This window comes from Malaclemys terrapin, chromosome 1 (assembly GCF_027887155.1).
Source record: "Malaclemys terrapin pileata isolate rMalTer1 chromosome 1, rMalTer1.hap1, whole genome shotgun sequence".
NCBI classification, from domain to species: domain Eukaryota; kingdom Metazoa; phylum Chordata; order Testudines; family Emydidae; genus Malaclemys; species Malaclemys terrapin.
In genome coordinates, this window is record NC_071505.1 from 42,641,467 (window position 1) to 42,664,519 (window position 23,053).

The window sequence follows — 23,053 nt, forward strand, 5'->3', positions numbered from 1 at the left end:
TGACTTCGAGAAGTGTCACTGCTGCTCATTTACTGGAAATGTCATATCCTTGATTTTGCCTGGCCCGTTCAAAATTGTACAATCAGTACAGACAGCCCCCCAATCTGAAGCAAATACTCACCAGCAACTACACACCACACAACAAAAACACCAACCAAGGAACCAAACCCTGTTACAAACCCCGATGTCAGCTCTGTCCAAATATCTATTCAAGGGACACCATCACAGGACCTAACCACATCAGCCACACCATCCGGGGCTCATTCACCTGCACATCTACCAATGTGATATATGCCGTCACGTGCCAGTAATCTGCCAGGTACATTGGCCAAACCGGATAGTCTCTATGCAAAAGAATAAATGGACACACATCTGACATCAGGAATCATAACATTCAAAAACCAGTAGGCGAACACTTCAACCTCTCTGGTCACTCAATAACAGACCTCAAAGTGGCAATTCTTCAACAAAAAAAATCTTCAAAAACAGACTCCAATGTGAAGCTGCAGAACTAGAATTAATTTGCAAACTAGATACCATCAGATTCGGCCTGAATAAAGACTGGGAGTGGTTGCGTCCTTTCAAAACCTAAACTTAATTTCCCCAATACTAATTTCTCCCTACTGTTACTCACACCTTCTTGTCAACTGTCTGTAATGAGCCACTCTCTTACCACTTCAGAAGTTATTTTTCCTCTCTTGGTATCCTGCTGTTAATTGATTTATCTTGTTAGACTGACCTAATACTTGGTAAAACACCCCCATCCTTTCATGTATTTATACCTGCTCCTGTATCTTTTACTTCATACATCTGATGAAGTGGATTCTAGCCCACGAAAGCTTATGCCCAGATAAATTTGTTAATCTCTAAGGTGCCACAAGGACTCCTCGTTTTTTTTAATATTGACAGAGTTTAGGATCACCGACCATAAAGCAGGATCTGATGTATAGATTTGTGGTGTGCAGTTTTTCTCACTGCTGTTTTGGTCATTATGCGAGGCTGATTCTTCTTTATCATTTCTCTCCTTTTCATGTAAACCAGATTTTTCTTTATCATCACTCTCCTTTACGCCACTGGGAAAACTGGATGATTCTCCATCACTTTCCTCATATTTCTATTCCTTATCTTCAGGTAAATCTGCTAATTTGCAATATTAAGCCTGGCAAAAGAAGTAACGGTATTTCTTTTACATTGTTGCGTAGATAACTGTTTGATAGATATCTCTGGTATCTCATTAAATATATCCTTTATTAGTTGCTACCTACACTCTTCAAGTCTTAAAACATAAGTACACTTTCACAATTGAATTTTGTCATCTAGTGACTGGAAGGAATACTACTTTGCTCCATCTAGTGTCTTGCCCTAGCTTTGCACGGTAGAGAATGGCATCAGTTGTTTCAATTTCCCTGTTTGGATTTGAGCAGACCGTGGCATTCCCCTTTAATTGAATAGGCCCACAATAAAACAAGGTTCACAATATCAAAGCTGGGCTCTCACTTCACTTCAGTTTGTTCTTATATCTCACCGACTGATTGGAAATGCCCCACCTTTATATACCCATGAGACCATGGTTGACAACATACTAGGACAACATTTGAGGAAAATGTAATTCTCAGAAACTCTGGAAGGTTCTACAAGATTCTACAAAAGTCCAGAATATTTTAGGAGGTTAGTGAAAAGTGAATCCAAATACGGAATACATGAAACGTTTTTCTTTAAACAGTCTATTTTCCATTTTGGTCGCTAACAACAGAAACAGCACTGCGAGCCTGGCACCCCGCAAGCCCAGCACCACTGGCGGTCGCCTGGGTTGCCTTCCCCTAAATCTGGCCCTAGGTCACAGCATCTGGTAGCTAATAAGGAGAAAGCATCTTGCCATTGTGATGCTTTCTATTTATACCCTCAAACCCTCTCCCTCCCCTCATTTCTCTAGATTAAAGATCCAAATAAATAAATAAATAAATAAGGTGACCCTCTAGTTAGACTCTTTTGATTAGTTAGTTTAGAATTATCTCCTCTTGATGCCAGAGCAGAAGAAATTATATCACTTAATTATATTAGAGGTCTTTTAATTCCTTTTAGGTTTTAAGTATTCAATGGTTCATTTGTGGGTTGCAAACATAGTTGTTCTTCAATATATTCAGCATTAGTTATCACTTCATTTCAGTTTAAGCATTTAGTCTAAACTCTTCACTCACTCCAGTCATTATATGGACACAAACCATAGCCTTTTTATTCCAGTTTCAACTTCAGGTATTTAAACTGAAGGTATCCAGAAAAAATAGAATACAAATATCAAAATGACAAAAACAAAACAGAAAACTATACTACCACATTATTTCTGAGACATTCCCTGTAGTTATATAGTTTGCTAGTTTTATGTCAAATGCGTATTAATCTAGTGAGCTGGTCAGCCATTACAACACAGAATATATGCAGTTAATTGATATTATAACTTTACCTAGAAAGACAAGAGAAATGTCAGGCACTGGAATTTCAAGTGTTACATTAAAAATATATGTACCAACAAACCAGAAAAATAATGAAAATCCTTCTTTTCAAGATTTAAACCTTGTGTAGTATTTCAGGTATCATCCACGTACTCGTGTACAAATACATCTACAAAACACATCCCCTTTGCTGACCAAGAAGAAAAGAAAGGTAGCAGCTGAACAAATCAAAAGTCAGCTTTGTATTGATTAATGCTGGGCTTTTGCTGCCTTTTAGACCCTCTCTTGAGCTGTTTGATAAATACAATAAAGGTAAATAAATATAGTACCAGGTGTGTCTATAGGGAGAACCTTACTGAATGGTTATTACAAGCATCTCATTGATTTACTACTTTCAGGTAAGCCAGTAATATTATACTGTGTATATTTAGATGAAGGATATTTCAGGTATTGAATAGCATTGTAGATCTTTAGAAGACAAATGTTTTTGAGTCTTTTACAAAATTATCCTGTGCTCATTCTATTAAAGAGAGTATCGTGTGACAGAATTATTCACTGCTGATTTTGATTTGTTGACCATATATAAATATAGCTTTTCTCAATATAGTTTTTCAAAATGAGTAAATAAGTGCTGTGATAGACCCAGACCAGTGGGGTACAGGAGTCTGGTAGAGGGCAAATATACTGGTCACTGGATGAGTAGTTTTCTGTTCCCTGAGTGACCAGAGCAGGGGCTGCACTAGAGTAATTAGGAGCCTGCTAGAACCAGTGAAGGCAGGCAGGCTAATAAGAACACCTGGAGCCAATTAAGAAGAAGCTGCTAGAATCAAGTAAGGCAGGCTAATCAGGGCACCTGGGTTTTAAAAGGAGCTCACTTCAGTTTGTGGTGCGAGTGTGAGGAGCTGGGAGCAAGAGGCGCAAGGAGCGGAGAGGGAGAGGAAATGGAAGCGGAAGTGCTGCTGGAGGACTGAGGAGCACAAGCGTTATCAGACACCAGGAGGAAGGTCCTGTGGTGAGAATAAGGAAGCTGTTTGGAGGAGGCCATGGGGAAATAGCCCAGGGAGTTGTAGCTGTCATGCAGCTGTTACAGGAAGCACTATAGATAGCTGCAGTCCACAGGGCCCTGGGCTGGAACCCGGAGTAGAGGGCGGGCCCGGGTTCCCCCCAAACCTTCCAATTGACCTGGACTGTGGGTTCTTCCAGAGGGGAAGGTCTCTGGGCTGTTCCCCAACCCACATGGTTAATCCCTGAGGCAAGAAAATCCGCCAATAAGCGCAAGACCCACCAAGATAGAGGAGGAACTTTGTCACAGTGCTTATAAAAGTAAGAGACTGATGTCTCTGTTGCCTCGTTTAAGGTGGCGACAGGTGCTATGCAAATCTACCCATCTGTCTGACAAGGGAATGCAACACTTACTTGGTGGGGCTCAGTTATCCCATCAGTTGTATACATGCAGCTTCCACTGACTACAGTGGTAGTTGTATATGCACAACCGATGGGATAAATTGATCCCCTACTATTTCAATTCCATGTCTTTCTTGAGCAGAGACTGTCATTTTTGTGACAAATGGCATGGTAGTTTAGTCATGTGGACAAATGACTATGATGAAAAACAAATTTTGTCAATGGCAGAGTGTTCACTAATTTTTGGACTTAAGCTTGTAGAACAAAGCCTCACCTATACTAGTAGTGTGAGTTATACATGCTGGGAAGTATGAAGTTTACCATTGTTTCAGAGCCTGCTGTTTCAGACTACCTTGTAAAACTATTCACACATTTAAAAATAGATTGCCAAGATTTGTGTGGCAAGATTTGGATTCACCCTTTTTTTGTATGATTGCAAAACCCAAATAATCTGTGGGCAGAAGATCTGCATTTAAGAATAGATTCATCAGAGAACAGAAAGACAGTATGCCAGTATTTCTGAACAGTCCTGTGGAAAACAAACCAATAAATGCATGTGATAGAGGGAAAAATCATTTAAGTGTGAAAGGAAATAGATTTCAATGTTAAGCTTAATGTAATGGTTTAATTTTCCAACCTTCTCTTTTTATTGGATTTTTCCTTCAAAAACCTGTTGTTAGTTCCCAAGTTTTGAAAAAATCTTCATAATAGCAATACATTATAGCCCTGAAAAATACAACTGAAAGAAACATTGGAGACTTACAATTCAATATCTGACCACCTACAGTTCTCTGATTTCCTTCCCTCGATCCCTAAACAGACCAGTGAGTGAATAAATATTTAAAATACTTGTTTCCAGTTCACAGTGTACATGTGTCCATGTAAATGGAATACCCAATGCCTGGACTTTTATCTTTGTATAAAATCTGAGGAAAATAATGAGTAATCAAGTGGACCCTATCTGATTCACAAAGTCACATATTCACAGAGCAAGCCACACACTTTCTTCAAATGATTTTTCCAACTACCAAAGAGACATGCAACTTCCTCCAAAAGATTTGGGATACGTTATGTGGTCCAGATTGGGAAGAGCGAAACAATTGTTTTAGAGTTGAGTCCTTGACTTCCTGGAACTTCATACAGCAGAAAAAGTATTTTAAATTCAGCTCAGGAAACAAAAGAAAAATTGAACTGCATGATTATGTCTAAAATGTTGGATTTGCGGGGCAACAACAGTGCCATGGACAGCACATGACAGAAAGGATCTTGTGCATAAACGAGTGAAAACTCTGGGCCTATTCAATTAAAGGGGAATGCTACGGTCTGCTCAAATCCAAACAGGGAAATTGAAACAACTGATGCCATTCTCTATTGTGCAAAGCTAGGGCAAGACACTAGATGGAGCAAAGTAGTATTCCTCCCAGTCACTAGATGACAGAATTCAACTGCAAAATACAGGGAAGACCAGGCTTTAACTCAGACCAAGACAATCTTCATATGAATTGTTAGTTTTCAAACGTTTGGTTTGGCCACTGAAATTAAAAACTGGAAATCTACCTGGAAGTTCCTGCTAATGCAGAATGCAGCCACCTATCTGTGTAATGCATTTGGCATGAATAATATTTGTATTGAGTCTGAGTCTGCTTCCTAGTCCTGTTTACTTAGAAGTGTGATTCAGGATGTTGATGGCTTCTAAATCCCTTAGTAAATTGGAACATAATTGTTCTAGAGAGCACCTCTCTCCCTATGCCATGGCTGTTAAAGATCACTTGGGAGATTCTTTCTTCATTTCCAAAGCTTGAACACTCTCTATGTAGCAACAGGGCTTTCTCAGTAGAGTGGTTCTGGCTTTGGAATTGAAACTATCAAAGCCTACATCTAGTATGTGGTGTAAAGGCCTTTTATTTTGTTTAGTGTCTGTTTTTTTCCCCCAGATTTGTGCTAACTAATTAGTATTTTAATCTCTTACCAATGCACCTAGCTCCCATGGGAGTTGGCATTATAGAACCAGTAAAATAAATGTATTCCTGTGTATCTTGGTTTACATTTTCTTTCTTTTCAAACATTTTTCTGCAGGTTAATATTAATTCAGTATGCTGACTTCTGCAGTCTTAATTGTATTTTTATGAGATATGGTTGAATAATATAGACAAATCGAGGACTTCTAAGATACTTTCAGGGCCCAGAAATTCTCACCGTGGCAGGTCCTGTATGCATACTTTTAAGCCAGAGTACAAGAGCATTCAAACTTGCATACAGAACTTGGGCCTGTGGAATAAGAGAGTCGAAGGGATACTTTGAGTAAGATATAAGATTTCATGTTTTGAAACTTGAAAAGTAGTGTTCTGGGGTAAGTCAGCTTAAAAATTCCAGACACAGCTTCTGAGAACTTTCTTTTTGGCACATGTTGAATATAAGGATTATATAATTTGATTTTATAATTTGATTTTAACAAATAGGGAGGAACTCGTTGAGAATGTGAAAGTAGAAGGCAGCCTGGGTGAAAGTGATCATGAAATCATAGAGTTTGCAATTCTAAGGAAGGGTAGAAGGGAGAACAGCAAAATAGAGACAATGGATTTCAGGAAGGCAGATTTTGGGAAGCTCAGAGAGCTGATAGGTAAGGTCCCATGGGAATCAAGACTGAGGGGAAAAACAACTGAGGAGAGTTGGCAGTTTTTCAAAGGGACACTATTAAGGGCCCAAAAGCAAGCTATTCCGCTGGTTAGGAAAGATAGAAAATGTGGCAAAAGACCACCTTGGCTTAACCACGAGATCTTGCACGATCTAAAAAATAAAAAGGAGTCATATAAAAAATGGAAACTAGGACAGATTACAAAGGATGAATATAGGCAAACAACACAGGAATGCAGGGGCAAGATTAGAAAGGCAAAGGCACAAAATGAGCTCAAACTAGCTACGGGAATAAAAGGAAACAAGAAGACTTTTTATCAATACATTAGAAGCAAGAGGAAGACCAAAGACAGGGTAGGCCCACTGCTTAGTGAAGAGGGAGAAACAGTAACAGGAAACTTGGAAATGGCAGAGATGCTTAATGACTTCTTTGTTTCGGTCTTCACCGAGAAGTCTGAAGGAATGCCTAACATAGTGAATGCTAATGGGAAGGGGGTAGGTTTAGCGGATAAAATAAAAAAAGAACAAGTTAAACATCACTTAGAAAAGTTAGATGCCTGCAAGTCACCCGGGCCTGATGAAATGCATCCTAGAATACTCAAGGAGCTAATAGAGGAGGTATCTGAGCCTCTAGCTATTATCTTTGGAAAGTCATGGGAGACGGGAGAGATTCCAGAAGACTGGAAAAGGGCAAATATAGTGCCCATCTATAAAAAGGGAACTAAAAACAACCCAGGTAACTACAGACCAGTTAGTTTAACTTCTGTGCCAGGGAAGATAATGGAGCAAGTAATTAAGGAAATCGTCTGCCAACACTTGGAAGGTGGTAAGGTGATAGGGAATAGCCAGCATGGATTTGTGAAGAACAAATCATGTCAAACCAATCTGATAGCTTTCTTTGATAGGATAACGAGCCTTGTGGATAAGGGTGAAGCGGTGGATGTGGTATACCTAGACTTTAGTAAGGCATTTGATACGGTCTCGCATGATATTCTTATCGATAAACTAGGCAAATACAAATTAGATGGGGCTACTATAAGGTGGGTGCATAACTGGCTGGATAATCGTACTCAGAGAGTTGTTATTAATGGTTCCCAATCCTGCTGGAAAGGCGTAACGAGTGGGGTACCGCAGGGGTCTGTTTTGGGACCGGCTCTGTTCAATATCTTCATCAACGACTTAGATATTGGCATAGAAAGTACGCTTATTAAGTTTGCGGATGATACCAAACTGGGAGGGATTGCAACTACTTTGGAGGACAGGGTCATAATTCAAAATGATCTGGACAAATTGGAGAAATGGTCTGAGTTAAACAGGATGAAGTTTAACAAAGACAAATGCAAAGTGCTCCACTTAGGAAGGAAAAATCAATTTCACACATACAGAATGGGAAAAGACTGTCTAGGAAGGAGTACGGCAGAAAGGGATCTAGGGGTTATAGTGGACCACAAGCTAAATATGAGTCAACAGTGTGATGCTGTTGCAAAAAAAGCAAACATGATTCTGGGATGCATTAACAGGTGTGTTGTGAGCAAGACACGAGAAGTCATTCTTCCGCTCTACTCTGCTCTGGTTAGGCCTCAGCTGGAGTATTGTGTCCAGTTCTGGGCGCCGCATTTTAAAAAAGATGTGGAGAAACTGGAAAGGGTCCAAAGAAGAGCAACAAGAATGATTAAAGGTCTTGAGAACATGACCTATGAAGGAAGGCTGAAAGAATTGGGTTTGTTTAGTTTGGAAAAGAGAAGACTGAGAGGGGACATGATAGCAGTTTTCAGGTATATAAAAGGGTGTCATAAGGAGGAGGGAGAGAACTTGTTCACCTTAGCCTCTAAGGATAGAACCAGAAACAATGGGTTTAAACTGCAGCAAGGGAGGTCTAGATTGGACATTAGGAAAAAGTTCCTAACTGTCAGGGTGGTTAAACACTGGAACAAATTGCCTAGGGAGGTTGTGGAATCTCCGTCTCTGGAGATATTTAAGAGTAGGTTAGATAAATGTCTATTAGGGATGGTCTAGGCAGTATTTGGTCCTGCCATGCGGGCAGGGGACTGGACTCGATGACCTCTCGAGGTCCCTTCCAGTCCTAGAATCTATGAATCTATAACTCAGGCCAGTACAGTGCATGTAGTTGTTGACTAGTCTTGTTGTGTAGCTGCATGAATACTTGTCATCAACAGGGTGTTGGATATATGGTGTGAAATTTACACCCCTGCTTCATATAAGTAAAGACACTAGAGTGGCATAAAGGGGCCCCAGGAGAATTCCCCTGGCTGTCTCCTGAGGACCCCGGGCACATATGACAGGCCAAGAGCGTGGTTCTGGGAACAAAAGGGGGTGGGACTGCAGCAGGTAGCACTGCAGAGATTTTGGACAGCCCTGCTGCCCATAGGCTGGAGGGCACAGCTTGCTGTAATTTAGCCCCAGAAGGCTATCTAAATTACATGAAAGACTACTCTGGTCACCAGAGCAGCCCAGAATCAGGAGAGCATAAATGTGGCTTACAGACAGCTTAGCACCACCTGTCCCTGACTGACAAAATATGTGCTGCACCTCACAAAATGTCACCCATGATATGGAGGCAAAAGGAAGAGGAACTCTTAGTGGTTGTGATATACAAAACAGAAATTTATCCCTATGTCAGGGCTGCTTCCCCACTCTGAACTTTAGGGTACAAATGTGGGGGCCTGCATGGAAACTTCTAAGCTTAACTACCAGCTTAGATCTGGTCCGCTGCCACCACTCCCAAAGTGCTAATTCCCTTCCCTGGGTAGCCTTGAGAGACTCTTCACCAATTCCCTGGTGAATACAGATCCAAACCCCCTGGATCTTAAAACAAGGAGAAATTAACCATCCCCCTCCTTTCTGCCACCAACTCCTGGTGGATCAAGATCCAACCCCCTTGGCTCTAAAAACAAGGAAAAATAAATCAGGTTCTTAAAAAGAAGGCTTTTAATTAAAGAAAACGGTAAAAATCATCTCTGTAAAATCAGGATGGAAAATAACTTTACAGGGTAATCAAACTTAAAGTGCCCAGAGGAATCCCCTCTACCCGTAGGTTCAAAGTTACAGCAAACAGAGATAAACACTCTAGCAAAAAGGTACATTTACAAGTTGAGAAAACAAAGATAAAAACTAACACACCTTGCCTGGCTGTTTACTTACAAGTTTGAAATATGAGAGACTTGTTCAGAAAGATTTGGAGAGCCTGGATTGATGTCTGGTCCCTCTCAGTCCCAAGAGCGAACAACCACCAAAACAAAGATCACAAACAAAAGTCTTCCCCCCACCAAAATTTGAAAGTATCTTGTCCCCTTATTGGTCCTTTGGGTCAGGTGTCAGCCAGGTTACCTGAGCTTCTTAACCCTTTACAGGTAAAAGGATTTTGGAGTCTCTGGCCAGGAGGGATTTTATAGTACTGTACACAGGAGGGCTGTTACCCTTCCCTTTATAGTTATGACACCCTATAATTTCCAAAGCAGAAAATATTATCTCTGTATTTGCACAGGTCCCAGTATTGTAGCTCGCTGTGGCTGCACACCCTCCCGCACACCACTGGTGGTGTGATGAGCCAATGGCTCTGCCTCTGTTTCCTTCCTAGTCTTGTCTTCTGTTGCTCCACCCATCCTTCAACAGCTGCTGAGTTCAGGTGACAGCCCTCCAGTGATGTCATGTAACAGTCCCACCTCTTTGGGGTACCGAAAGTCCAAAATCAACACACAAAAACAAACTCTTCTATTCCCTCAGAGAGGTCCTGGGTAGGCAGCATTCTATCCCAGTTCCTGGCCCCAGCCACTTTTCTCCCACATTCAGAGTTCCAAGTCTGCTCTCCATCCCACGCAGGCAGCAAATGAGCTGGGCTCTCCCTTTTTAGCTCCTCCCTTGATGTTGGGTACCTGCTTCAGGTGTCATGAGGTGGGGCTGATTGGCCCCCAGCAGCCCATTAATTTGCTCCTGATTTGTGAGGTTTGTACACCTCATCACATGCCTGTTTTGTATAATTTAAAAAGCATGCCTTTACGGTATTGGACTTCTTTAAAGGTGATCTACAAAGTGCTTTCAAGTGTGTTCACTTTGTCCGCTTATGAAATTCATGGTCTCTGAAGGTACACTTTACCTTTGTTGTTTTTTTTCATAAATTCATAATTAATTTTTGTTAGAATGTCTTTTCATGATTTTTTAAAAATAGTGCTTATAAGCCCCCTTCCTGACAACATGAGTAAGAGATTTAAGATTTCAGCTATGCATCTTGCTTGATGATATTATTTGTAGGCTTGGCAGAATTTTTATTTTTAACGACAATGGATAATATTGATATTTATTTTTAAGCATTAGACAAAATAAAAGAGTTTTAAAGGTTATTAGGATTTAAACTGTACATGCTAACATATGAAAACTGTTAGAACATTTCATAAAAGCTTTGCAGGTCACCTTTTATAATACACCTTTTATTTTTTAGCTGCAGATAGATTGAAGTGAAAGTACTGTGGTTTACTTTAGAGCATCCTTCAGTGGACCCTGAAGTTGTCTTTTGACGTAGGATTTCCTGTAAATTATGAATATTTTATTCTTCATCCAGAAGATATATAATTTTAAGGAAAAGATCTTGGTTACTTTTTGCAAAGTTTACAGATTGTATGTGTGACAAATCTTTCCTCATCCTTTTGTGTTTGTTTTACTTTGATTCCTCTTTGCACATAAGCTTAAATACTACCAGTTCCACAGGGTTTTTATTTGTCAAATCCAACATATTTTCTGCACTCTGTAGGTTGATTGGGAGAGGGGGTTGATTGGGTGCAGGGGAATAGGAAGAACGAAGAACTGATTATGTACACAGAATTCCCTTTGAAATCAATGGGAATTCTCTGTGTGGAGCCTGCAGGATCAGGACCCAGATCCTCAGGGATCAGGGTCTAACTTTCACTGATGTCACCTTTGAGGATTTGAGCCCAGGCCATTAGCATGCAGTGCTATTGAAACCATCCATCGCTACTGTAGGAGATACTGATCCTGCAAAGTGCAGCGCTCCTTCTATGAGGTGTTGTATCCCTGAAACTCATGATGGAGACCATGAGAGTGCAGGGCCTTTAGAAACTTGCAGGAGGATCTCTGCACCTTCCAGGATAAGGTCCATTATTAAGTGTAAAAATCTATAAGAGTGCAAAGATTTCAAATTCGAGTCAGAATGTAAAAGTTTTAGGGCTTGATCCTGCAATGTGCTGAGCACTGCATCCCTAATCCCACAAAGCACTGAAGTATGTGCATAATTTCTTTGTAGGACTGAGCACTCAGACTCCATAGCAGCATTGAATTAAGTAAATTCTTAAAAAGGAAATAAAATATTAAAGCAAAATTCTTCATTTGGGGGTCATTTTATGCATCTGAAAATTGTAAATCTTATCAGAATTTTAATCCAGAATTTAGTCTGTAAGAAAAGAACAAAAAAACAAACAAAAAAACTGCTCAAACTAACAAAGCCCCAAAACCCCACTACCAATATCTTTGAAGAACTAGACTCCTATTTTGACAAATACATTTAAGAATTATGTATTTTACATATTAATTTGGGGTTAAATGAGAGGGAATTGTCTGATAAGACATTGAAGAGTGATTTTTTTTCCACCGTAACACTCTATCTGAACCAAAAGACTAATAAGAATTTTTAATAAAGGGTTTAATAAAAAACAGTTGAAGTATTTGGGAAAACTATATGGACTGGCCTTTAAATAAACCTTTATTCTGCTTGTTTTGCATGTGCAAATAATTTAAGGTTGAAACCAATACTCTGATAGGATTTTATGACCCCAAAGATGAGCCTTTATTGATGCCATTTCCAAAAGTGCTGTTGCTGTTGATTAGGTGTTGGCCTTTTGTGTTTTCTGGCTTATTTGAAAGTTGCTGATCCTTCTACAGTACATACTTAGCTGCTAATCCTGGCTCACAAGCTTGAGAAATTCTAGGAACATTGACAGTCTTTTCTGGGGTCAATGCACAACATTAGGAGTTTACTGCTCTTAGGCCGTGACACTGCAAAGACTTATGAACATGCTTAACTTTACAGTTGAGGTCAATGGGACTGATCGGCATGTTAAAAGTTGAGCACATGCATACATCTTGGCAGAATCAGGGCTTCACAGACCTAGTGTTGTTCAGAACATGTATCTTTTCCTGGGTACTCCTATCTATGGTGAGAAGGAAAGGGGACAGTATGAAAAACCTTTATCTACACATTCCACGCCTACCATATTTCTTAATGCCACATACTCACAGGACAACCATGAATCTGAACCTTGGCTTTTTCCTTACCTTCTCATTCCCAGGAGCAGTGCTGGACTCCATTTGTTGCTGGTAGAATGGAGGAATCAACCTTTTCCCCATCTAATATCATAAGAAGGCTTCTAAACTATTCCGCTGTGACTAGGACGGTCATTGAGCACATCCCCAGAACACCAGACATTCTGGACTTAGGGGAGCGATGTGACACCATCCTCCCTGCGTGATCCTGCCCCCACCAGCATGACCTTGTACGTATGTGAGGTCATGCTGGTTGGACAGAGTGGTGCTGTCTTCAATATGGTGTCTTCCATCCCATGCAGTGTGATCCTGGACAAAATCATGTCCAGTTTTACATTCATACTGGACAGGGGACAAAGTTTGAGAAAACAGAACTGTCCAGCTTAAAACGGAACACATGACCTGCCAAACTGTGACCTTTATTGCACCACAGTGGCTGACAACTTTTCCGTGGTTGTATGCAATGTTGTAGCTGTGTTGGTCAGGATATTAGAGAGACAAGGTGGGTGAGATAATCTGTGTGGCTCGAAAGCTTGTCTCTCTCACCAACAGAAGTTGATCCAATAAAAGATACTACCTCACTCACCTTACATCTCTAACTTTCCCCTTGGCTATCAGACAGAAATGCCATAGGGGGAACTGTTGGCTACCTCAGGTAGGCACCTCTCAGCGGCCTCCTAGTATAGCGGGGACCCGACTAGTCAGCATTGAAAGAGATGATCACTGGGGAACATTATGTGGCCCAGCAGCTGCCAGCCACTCAAAGAGCATAGAAGAAAGTAATAGTGCTTTTTGATTGATGTGACAGAAATGAGAATGGGCCCCAAACTGCAGATGTGTTTAAAATATTTTGAATTCAGTCATTAATTTAGAATACATTTAAAGCTACACATTTGTTATTTCACATTAATATGGAATTAAAAAGTTACAAGAAACTAATTTAACATTAATGAAATGCTCAGGGGGAAGAGCGAACTTTAATAATTATGGATGTGAAGAACTATAATTTCTGTCAGGTCAATATTCCCATTTGTATATAATTAAAATGTTTTAATTTCTTCTATGAATAATATTTGACATACTGTGTGTGTATAGGAACTCAAACGAACATCATGGAATTTAGTGCATTACCCCTTGGAAATATGATTACCTCTTCCACTTCAAGTTGTTCTTGTACTTTAGCCAGATTTTTCACATAGTGCCATTTCCCTTTTGTGTCAAAATGCATGAACATATGTTAGGGTCCTTGAGGTAATATAACAGTAAACAAAGGATAGTTGCAATCAGAACTGCAAATCATTCTGTCCTTGGATTTCAACCTCTAAAAACATAGGTGCTCATTCAGTAGACCTATGATCCCTTTCAATATTGTTTGTGCACATAAACAAATAGGTAGTAAACTGACCAAGATATTATGCTATTAATCTGACCTGTGGTTCTTACTCAGATAAACTCACATTGAAGCCAGTTTTGCCTAAATAAGTGCTATTACAGCAGAATCTGCTTAATCAGAATGACCTCCATAAGTAGGTGGTCTTATTTGCCACTTAGGCAGAATTCCCAGTTATTGGAGGATGTCATTTCAATAGTAATGCTATTCATGGAGCTGAAGATGTAGAAACATAGAAATTGCCATACTGGATCAGGATAGCCATCCATCTAGTCTGGTATCCTGTCACTGACATTGGCTAGTACTAGTACCTTCAGAGGAAGGTCCAAGAAAAACATGCAGTAGCCAGTTATTGTTTCTCCTAACTAGTCTCCTGCCCAATCAGTCCCAGTGTCCTGCTAAGCAAGTCTCAGTATTCCCTGCACTCCACTTTCCAGTTCCAGGTTCCCTTGCCAGGTTCCTTGTTCCAATCTACTTTTCCCACCCCTTCTTTGCAGGTGTGACTCTTGTCCCCTTTGCGTTTGAATCGGGCAGCTTCCTTCTCCACTCAGCTTGAGTCCAACAGCAAGTCACAGAGTACAGAAGAGCCTCCCTGTTCTCAGTTCAGGACCTGGACCTGGCATGATGGATATAAACTGTTCAGGAAGGACAGGCAGGGCAGAAAAGGTGGGGGAGTTGCATTGTATGTAAGAGAGGAGTATGACTGCTCAGAGCTCCGGTATGATACTGCAGAAAAACCTGAGAGTCTCTGGATAAAGTTGAGAAGTGTGAGCAACAAGGGTGATGTCGTGGTTGGAGTCTGCTATAGACCACCAAACCAGGGGGACGAGGTGGACGAGGCTTTCTTCTGGCAACTAGCAGAAGTTGCTAGATCACAGGCCCTGGTTCTCATGGGAGACTTTAATCACCCTGATATCTGCTGGGAGAGCAATACAGCGGTGCACAGGCAATCCAGGAAATTTTTGGAAAGTGTAGGGGACAATTTCCTGGTGCAAGTGCTGGAGGAACCAACTAGGGGCAAAGCTTTTCTTGACCTGCTGCTCACAAACAGGGAAGAACTAGTAGGGGAAGCAAAAGTGGATGGGAACCTGGGAGGCAGTGACCATGAGATGGTCGAGTTCAGGATCCTGACACAAGGAAGAAAGGAGAGCAGCAGAATACGGACCCTGGACTTCAGAAAAGCAGACTTTGACTCCCTCAGGGAACAGATGGGCAGGATCCCCTGGGAGAATAACATGAAGGGCAAAGGGGTCCAGGAGAGCTGGCTGTATTTTAAAGAATCCTTATTGAGGTTGCAGGAACAAACCATCCTGATGTGTAGAAAGAATAGTAAATATGGCAGGCGACCAGCTTGGCTAAACAGTGAAATCCTTGCTGATCTTAAACGCAAAAAAGAGGCTTATAAGGAGTGGAAGATTGGACAAATGACCAGGGAGGAGTATAAAAATATTGCTCAGGCGTGCAGGAGTGAAATCAGGAAGGCCAAATCACACTTGGAGTTGCAGTTAGCAAGAGATGTTAAGAGTAACAAGAAGGGTTTCTTCAGGTATGTTAGCAACAAGAAGAAAATCAAGGAAAGTGTGGGCCCCTTACTGAATGAGGGAGGCAACCTAGTGACCGAGGATGTGGAAAAAGCTAATGTACTCAATGACTTTTTTGCCTCTGTCTTCACGCACAAGGTCAGCTCCCAGATTGCTGCACTGGGCAGTACAGCATGGGGAGAAGGTGGCCAACCCTCTGTGGAGAAAGAAGTGGTTCGGGACTATTTAGAAAAACTGGACGTGCACAAGTCCATGGGGCCGGATGCGCTGCATCCGAGGGTGCTAAAGGAGTTGGCGGGTGAGATTGCAGAGCCATTAGCCATTATTTTTGAAAACTCATGGCGATCGGGGGAGGTCCCAGATGACTGGAAAAAGGCTAATGTAGTGCCCATCTTTAAAAAAGGGAAGAAGGAGGATCCGGGGAACTACAGGCCAGTCAGCCTCACCTCAGTCCCTGGAAAAATCATGGAGCAGGTCCTCAAGGAATCAATTATGAAACATTTAGAGGAGAGGAAAGTGATTAGGAACAGTCAGCATGGATTCACGAAGGGGAAGTCGTGCCTGACTAACCTAATTGCCTTCTATGATGAGATAACTGGCTCTGTGGATGAGGGGAAAGCAGTGGATGTGTTATTTCTTGACTTTAGCAAAGCTTTTGATACTGTCTCCCACAGTATTCTTGCCACCAAGTTAAAGAAGTATGGGCTGGATGAATGGACTGTAAGGTGGATAGAAAGCTGGCTAGATCGTCGGGCTCAACGGGTAGTGATCAATGGCTCCATGTCTAGTTGGCAGCCGGTTTCAAGTGGAGTGCCCCAAGGGTCGGTCCTGGGGCCGGTTTTGTTTAATATCTTTATTAATGATCTGGAGGATGGTGTGGACTGCACTCTCAGCAAGTTTGCAGATGACACTAAACTAGGAGGCGTGGTAGATACACTAGAGGGTAGGGATCGGATACAGAGGGACCTAGACAAATTAGAGGATTGGGCAGAAAAAAACCTGATGAGGTTCAACAAGGACAAGTGCAGAGTCCTGCACTTAGGACGGAAGAATCCCATGCACTGCTACAGACTAGGGACCGAATGGCTAGGTAGCAGTTCTGCTGAAAAGGACCTAGGGGTCACAGTGGACGAGAAGCTGGATATGAGTCAACAGTGTGCTCTTGTTGCCAAGAAGGCTAACGGCATTTTGGGCTGTATAAGTAGGGGCATTGCCAGCAGATCGAGGAATGTGATCGTTCCCCTTTATTCGACATTGGTGAGGCCTCATCTGGAATACTGTGTCCAGTTTTGGTCCCCACACTACAAGAAGGATGTGGAAAAATTGGAAAGAGTCCAGCGGAGGGCAACAAAAATGATTAGGGGTCTGGAGCACATGACTTATGAGGAGAGGCTGAGAGAACTGGGATTGTTTAGTCTCCAGAAGAGAAGAATGAGGGGGGATTTGATAGCAGCCTTCAACTACCTGAAGGGGGGTTCCAAAGAGGATGGAGCTCGGCTGTTCTCAGTGGTGGCAGATGACAGAACAAGGAGCAATGGTCTCAAGTTGCAGTGGGGGAGGTCCAGGTTGGATATCAGGAAAAACTATTTCACTAGGAGGGTGGTGAAACACTGGAATGCGTTACCTAGGGAGGTGGTGGAGTCTCCTTCCTTGGAGGTTTTTAAGGCCCGGCTTGACAAAGCCCTGGCTGGGATGATTTAGCTGGGAATTGGTCCTGCTTTGAGCAGGGGGTTGGACTAGATGACCTCTTGAGGTCCCTTCCAACTCTGATATTCTATGATTCTATGACTCTCATCAGACCAAACCTGCAATTGCAGGGAAAATGCTGCTCAGCCCCAAGTTGGAGCATGCCCAGTAAAGACAATTTTAGGGACTTTAGCTACTAAAAATGACCATGTGTGAACTGAGATTATTTTTGAAAGGTTTATAACTTGGCTTAATGTGGGTGGATTATCACAGGGACAGCAAAAGACACATCCCTGATGCACAGGCCACTCCCTTGCCAATTTCAAGTCCCTGTTCCAAAGCATGGAGCAATAGAGCTGTTCAAGGAAAAGATCATAAAAAAAAAAATACGCTGGCAAACAATATATTTTTCCTTAACTTCTTTCTTGGCAGTGACTAAATTATTTTATTTGGGCTGAAATTTTTGGAAAAAAATTCAGCCTGAATCGGACACCTCGCATAGAAAATGTCAGCCCAAATGGTTATAAGTAACTGAAAAGAGGGTCTGATAATGGGAAGTGTTGTGTAACCTTAATAGTCAGTGCTATCAGCCCCGCCTATAATAATAATAATAACAATACCTTTGCTCTTTTAAGAGATGGGAGAGAGAATAAAATATATTGGGGAAAATGGAGTGAAAACTTAGGCTGGAGAGAGGCAAGCAATTGGCAAAAATAATTGACTGGCAGAAAGGATTTGTTGATGAGCATGTGAATAAAACTAGGAGGTCTCTTGAGAGTATCCAGGAAGGCATAGCAGCGTGTAGTAGAGAGGAGCCGGTAGCGAGAAGGCAAGGAGCAACTAAGTTGAGCAGCATTCAACTAAGAGTGTTTTGTTCCCAGAGCTCTCATACTTTGTGCTGGGCTTTGTAATCTGCATTGTCTGAGGAGCACAATGGTCTTGGCAGTTCAGGGATCGAGATGTGATCTCAAATGTAGCTTGGACCCGATCCATTAATTGATTTGAAGATTAGGTCCAAAGTCTTAAACTGGCTATTATAACACCATTTGGGGAGACATTAAGATATCATGGGTCTTGCTCTCTATATATGTTGATGACACCTGTCTGCATATCTCATTCTCCACTGATGCAATCACTGCCATGATAAGATACCACAATGCTTACAAGAGATCAGCTTTTTGGATGAAGAGCAACTGGCTCAAACTCAGCCCTGGCAAAACCAAAATGATCCTGGTTGGCCAGGGAGATGCTTTGAAGAACTAGTTGGGAAGCTGTCACTATATCTAAAGCTGAACATGAAAACAACAGAAATACTCCCGCTGATGTAAAATGTGGCTACTTGTCTCTCCCATGTGCAATGAGCACATCACAGACAATGCTCTACTCCCTCCACTTGTTCCCATACGAAAAGTCAGCTGTTAAAATGGTTCATGTGATTTTAAAATGGCACAGATGGTTCTATTTATGTAATCTTAGTTTTTCCTCACTCGCCCTGTTTTTTGTCACTCTCACTTACTGTATCTATCTAAAATTTAGACTGTAAGGTCCTTTGATAATCCTGCATTTATCTCCCATGAAGCACTTTTAGAAGTTATAATGTCCTAATAATGAGGAAAATATTGGGAATTTTTAATCACAACTAATCTATCTAAATCTCTTTGTATGTCAGAGCTCTAGTGGCTAATGCCTCCATGATAATTTGCATTTGTACTTGTCATGATACATTCAGTGTTTGTGTTTGTTGCAGGATATTAGAGGGACAAGGTAGGTGAGGTAATATCTTTTATTGGGTTATCTTTCGAGTTTACACAGAGCTGAAGAAGAGCTCTGTGTAAGTTCCAAAGATCGTCTCTCTCACCAAAAGAAGTTGGTCCAATAAAATATTATATTAAATAAAATATAAATATTACTGCATCCACCTTCTCTCTAATGATGATACATTGTCACGATTCACTTACAAATTGAAATTGCCTTGCATTTCTGATGAAAGTCAGACCTTTAATATTTTACTGTAAACAGAGAATATTTGAAGCTTTTCTGTTTTTCCCTTATTTTGAAATGTTGTTTTTATTATAATTAAAACAGGCAATTACCATAGCTTGTCCCACATGATTAATTTTTCCATTTTGTGTGCTCTGTACTGAAGCTGGATAATGCAGATGAACAAGCAGCTCAGATCCGACGTGAACTAGATGGGCGTCTACAAATGGCAGAACAAATGACAAAGGTAAATTATGATTGTCACTTTCATGCCTCGAATTTTAAATGGTGTGTGTGAGTGCGTGCATGTATGCCATATACCCTCCTGAATATTATAACCATTGATCCTTTTAAAAGGAAAATTAAGCAAATTAGGGCAGTTGTACTGTGCAGCAGTTTAGAAGAACAGACTAGTTCCAGTCTAGAGCGTCTGTTTCTGTCTCTCTCGTGTTTTTATATATATATATATATATATAGAGAGAGAGAGAGAGAGAGAGGCACACATGCCAGGGGGGGAGGAGAGAGACCTTGATAAGTCATATATACTGTGATCTGATTCTGCCATTGTCAGCGAGCTCAGTTGGAGAGAAAAGAAAGAGTGTGTGTAATTCGTACACACGTGAGTATGGTATGGTATAAAATTTGTATTCGCATGAGTTTGGGTTGGATTTTGTCATTACGAGTAGTAAAGCCATCAGAGAGTTGTGCAGGCCATCCTAAATGGTAGTGGATAGATTAAAGAGAATATTTTTTATAAATGTTTTAGAAAATTGGATCTATTTTTATATCCCTCAACCTATAAAGCCAGACCAGAGTGCACCACTGACCTGTTAATGCGCATCAGCAGGGTCCATACGGACAATTAGTGAATGGCAAGTTAGTGCAGGGTAGATTCACAAGTCAGCTTTCTGTGAACTAAATCATTATGTAGACAAGGCCATATAATTCCTATGGCCCAGACCATGTCCTCCCATGTTAAAAACTATGGGCGGAAGATAATGGGGAGTAAATCTCTGGCAGTATTCATTAGGAGAGTACATCACTACCTTTGTACCACAGGCCACATCACTCCATGGTTGGGGGCAGGATTTCCCAATTGCAGAAAGAGCCATATGAGCCTCCCCCACACCTAGTATTCCCTGGGAGGCACTGGGCCATAAACAAGGAACTTCTGTACTAGTTCTGTATTCTGGTGGTTCCCCGCCCCTTGCTAGAGTAGCTCCAATGGACATCCCAATCATATATATGGTTTGCTCAATGTGTATTTAAAAAACCTTTTTCTTCTTCAAGTGCTTGCTCATGTCCATTCCAAGTAGGTGTGTGAACGCCGCGTGCACAGTTGTCGGAAGGTTTTTTCCCCTAGTGGTACCTGTCGTGTTGGCTTTGGACCCCCTGGAGTCATGCCTTCCTGGTAGTGTATATAGGTCTCTGCCGAACCACCGCCTTCTCAGTTCCTTCTTAACGCCACTGATGGTTGTTGGAGCAGCTCTCTTCTTTTGCAGGCTATCCACTAGTGGACTTTCTCTTGTTGTACCTGAAATAGTTAAAACTTAGTATTAGTTAGTTCCAGTAGTTCATAGTTATTTAAGGTAAGTTTTAGTTGGGGGTTTCCCCCACCACCTTTCCCTCCCGGGGACCAGGGCATGCCTTGGTCTCAAGGCTTCAACCCGTGTGGGTCCTGTCTGAAGCCTATGCCAAAGGGAGACCCACGTGACTGTTGCTTAAAGTGTTTGGGGAAGCCCATCAGACTGAGAAGTGCAAAATCTGTAGAAGCTTGTGCCCAAGGACTAAGAAGGAAAGGGACTTCAGGGTGAAATTGCTCCTCATGGAGCCAGCCCTTCGTCCCCAAGCTCAGCACTTTGGTGTGGAGTGCACCGGCCTCAGTGAGCGAGGCTGTGGCACTGAGAAAGGACTTGGGCTCCAGGGACCTTTTGCACCACCATTCCCCAGCACTGAAGACCTCCTCCGGTGCAAGTGCCAGGCATTGCTCTCATTCACTAGTGCCACACAAGGAAAAAGAAGAGGTTGCTCTCCCACTAGAGTAGTGGAGTGAAGAGGCACCAGTGCGGCACACCGGGTCACCTTGTTTCGGATCCGACTCAGCCGGCACAGTCGACTCCGGCCTCACAGGGAAATCCATCGAGTCCGGTTCTGATGGAGTCCCTGGTATGGGGTTGTTGGGTGGAGGAGTTAGACCTTCCCTCCACGCCGGACACCTTTTGAGGCAGGTAGGGACCTCATAGCAATGACAGCATAGTCACCCACACAGGTACCACAAAGTGGCACCGTGCCTTCTAAGGGCAAGCCGGCAATGATGTGGCACTCCTCGCCCTTGCCTTGACACTGTTCCCCGGCACCACCTCGCTCCGCAACACCTTGGTCACTGAGATCAGAGTCCTCGTCTGACTCAGAGGCGGAGTTGTATGCGTCTAGGCGATGCCAGCTCCGTTCCAGATGAGAGGAAGGGCAACCGTTGCCTATGATGCCATGGCCACCGCAGTGGCAGGCGCCTGCTCAATGGCCCTTCTGGACCCAGTGGGCCTACTACCAAGCTCAAGGGCTGGAGTCCAGGTCCTTGTAGGTGGTATCGGAGCCATGAGCCCTCCACCATCATCATCTGTAGCCCGTGAACCTCCATGAGGCCAAGAGATGAGCACACAGGCCAGCACTGAGACCGCAGCAGGACCCGGCACTGGGGCCAGTACCAGGATGTGTTGGCATGGGGGGATCCCCACAACCGGAGGGTCAGGAAGACCAGGTGCCCCTGTGGGCATCTTCCTTATACTCCCCTGATGAAGGCATGGCGGGAACATCCACCATGGACAACTGAGCCCACCAGGAGTTGCTCAGAAGGATGGCTCAAAATTTGGGCATGCAGGTAGAGGAGGTGTCGGAGGAGACTGACCCCATGGTTCACATTCTGGTGCCTGAAGGTCCCTCAGGGGTGGCTTTGCCCCTCATTAAGGCCATCCACAACACTACTAAAGCGTTGTGGCAAACACCCGCCTCCTCTTCCCCCACAGCCAAAGCGGTGGAGAGGAAGTATTTTGAAGTACCTTCAAAAGGGTATGAATACCTGTTCACTCACCTCAGCTGGGCACTCTGGTGGTGGAGGTTGCCAACCAAAAGGAAAGGCAAGGACAACTGGGACCTACTCCTAAGTCCAAGGAGGTGAAGAAACTGGATCTCTTCAGTAGGATGGTGTATTCTACCGGGGGGGTCCTGCTTCACATTTCCAACCAGCAGGCAGCCTTAGTCGCTACAGTTTTAACTCTTGGACCATGTTGTCCAAATTCAAGGAGCTACTCCTGGTGTACTCCCCCTAGGAGTTTGCTGCTGTTCTTGAGGAAAGCAAGGTCATTGCGATGACCTCCTTACAGGCCTCTCTAGATTGGGTGGACTCGGCAACCCGTACTTTGTCGACAGTCATAGCCATGAGAAGGAGCTCATAGCTTCAGGTGTCGGGACTCCTGCACAAAGTCCAGCAGACAATCCAGGACTTTCCTTTTGACTGTTTAGGGCTTTTCTTGGAGCAAACAGACTCTAAGCGCCATAGCCTGAAAGACTCATGGGCAATACTAAAGTCCCTGGGGCTCCATATGCCAGCCCCCCCCCCCCCCCCGAGTAAGCATTTTAAGCCACATCTTACCCCTTGCTTCTACCCTGCCCCACCTAAA

At 42.6% G+C, this 23,053-nt stretch overlaps 1 protein-coding gene across 6 annotated transcripts in view; it reads left to right on the plus strand.

Moving 5' to 3' along the window:
• The window catches only part of CADPS2 (calcium dependent secretion activator 2), a 576,541-nt gene that overhangs the window by 208,636 nt on the left and 344,852 nt on the right, over window positions 1-23,053 (plus strand). For all 6 annotated transcript variants that reach the window (XM_054023205.1, XM_054023212.1, XM_054023223.1 and 3 more), the window contains one exon: window positions 19,543-19,623. In XM_054023205.1, the coding sequence (XP_053879180.1) occupies window positions 19,543-19,623 (81 nt within the window). The remainder of the gene's footprint in view (window positions 1-19,542; window positions 19,624-23,053) is intronic.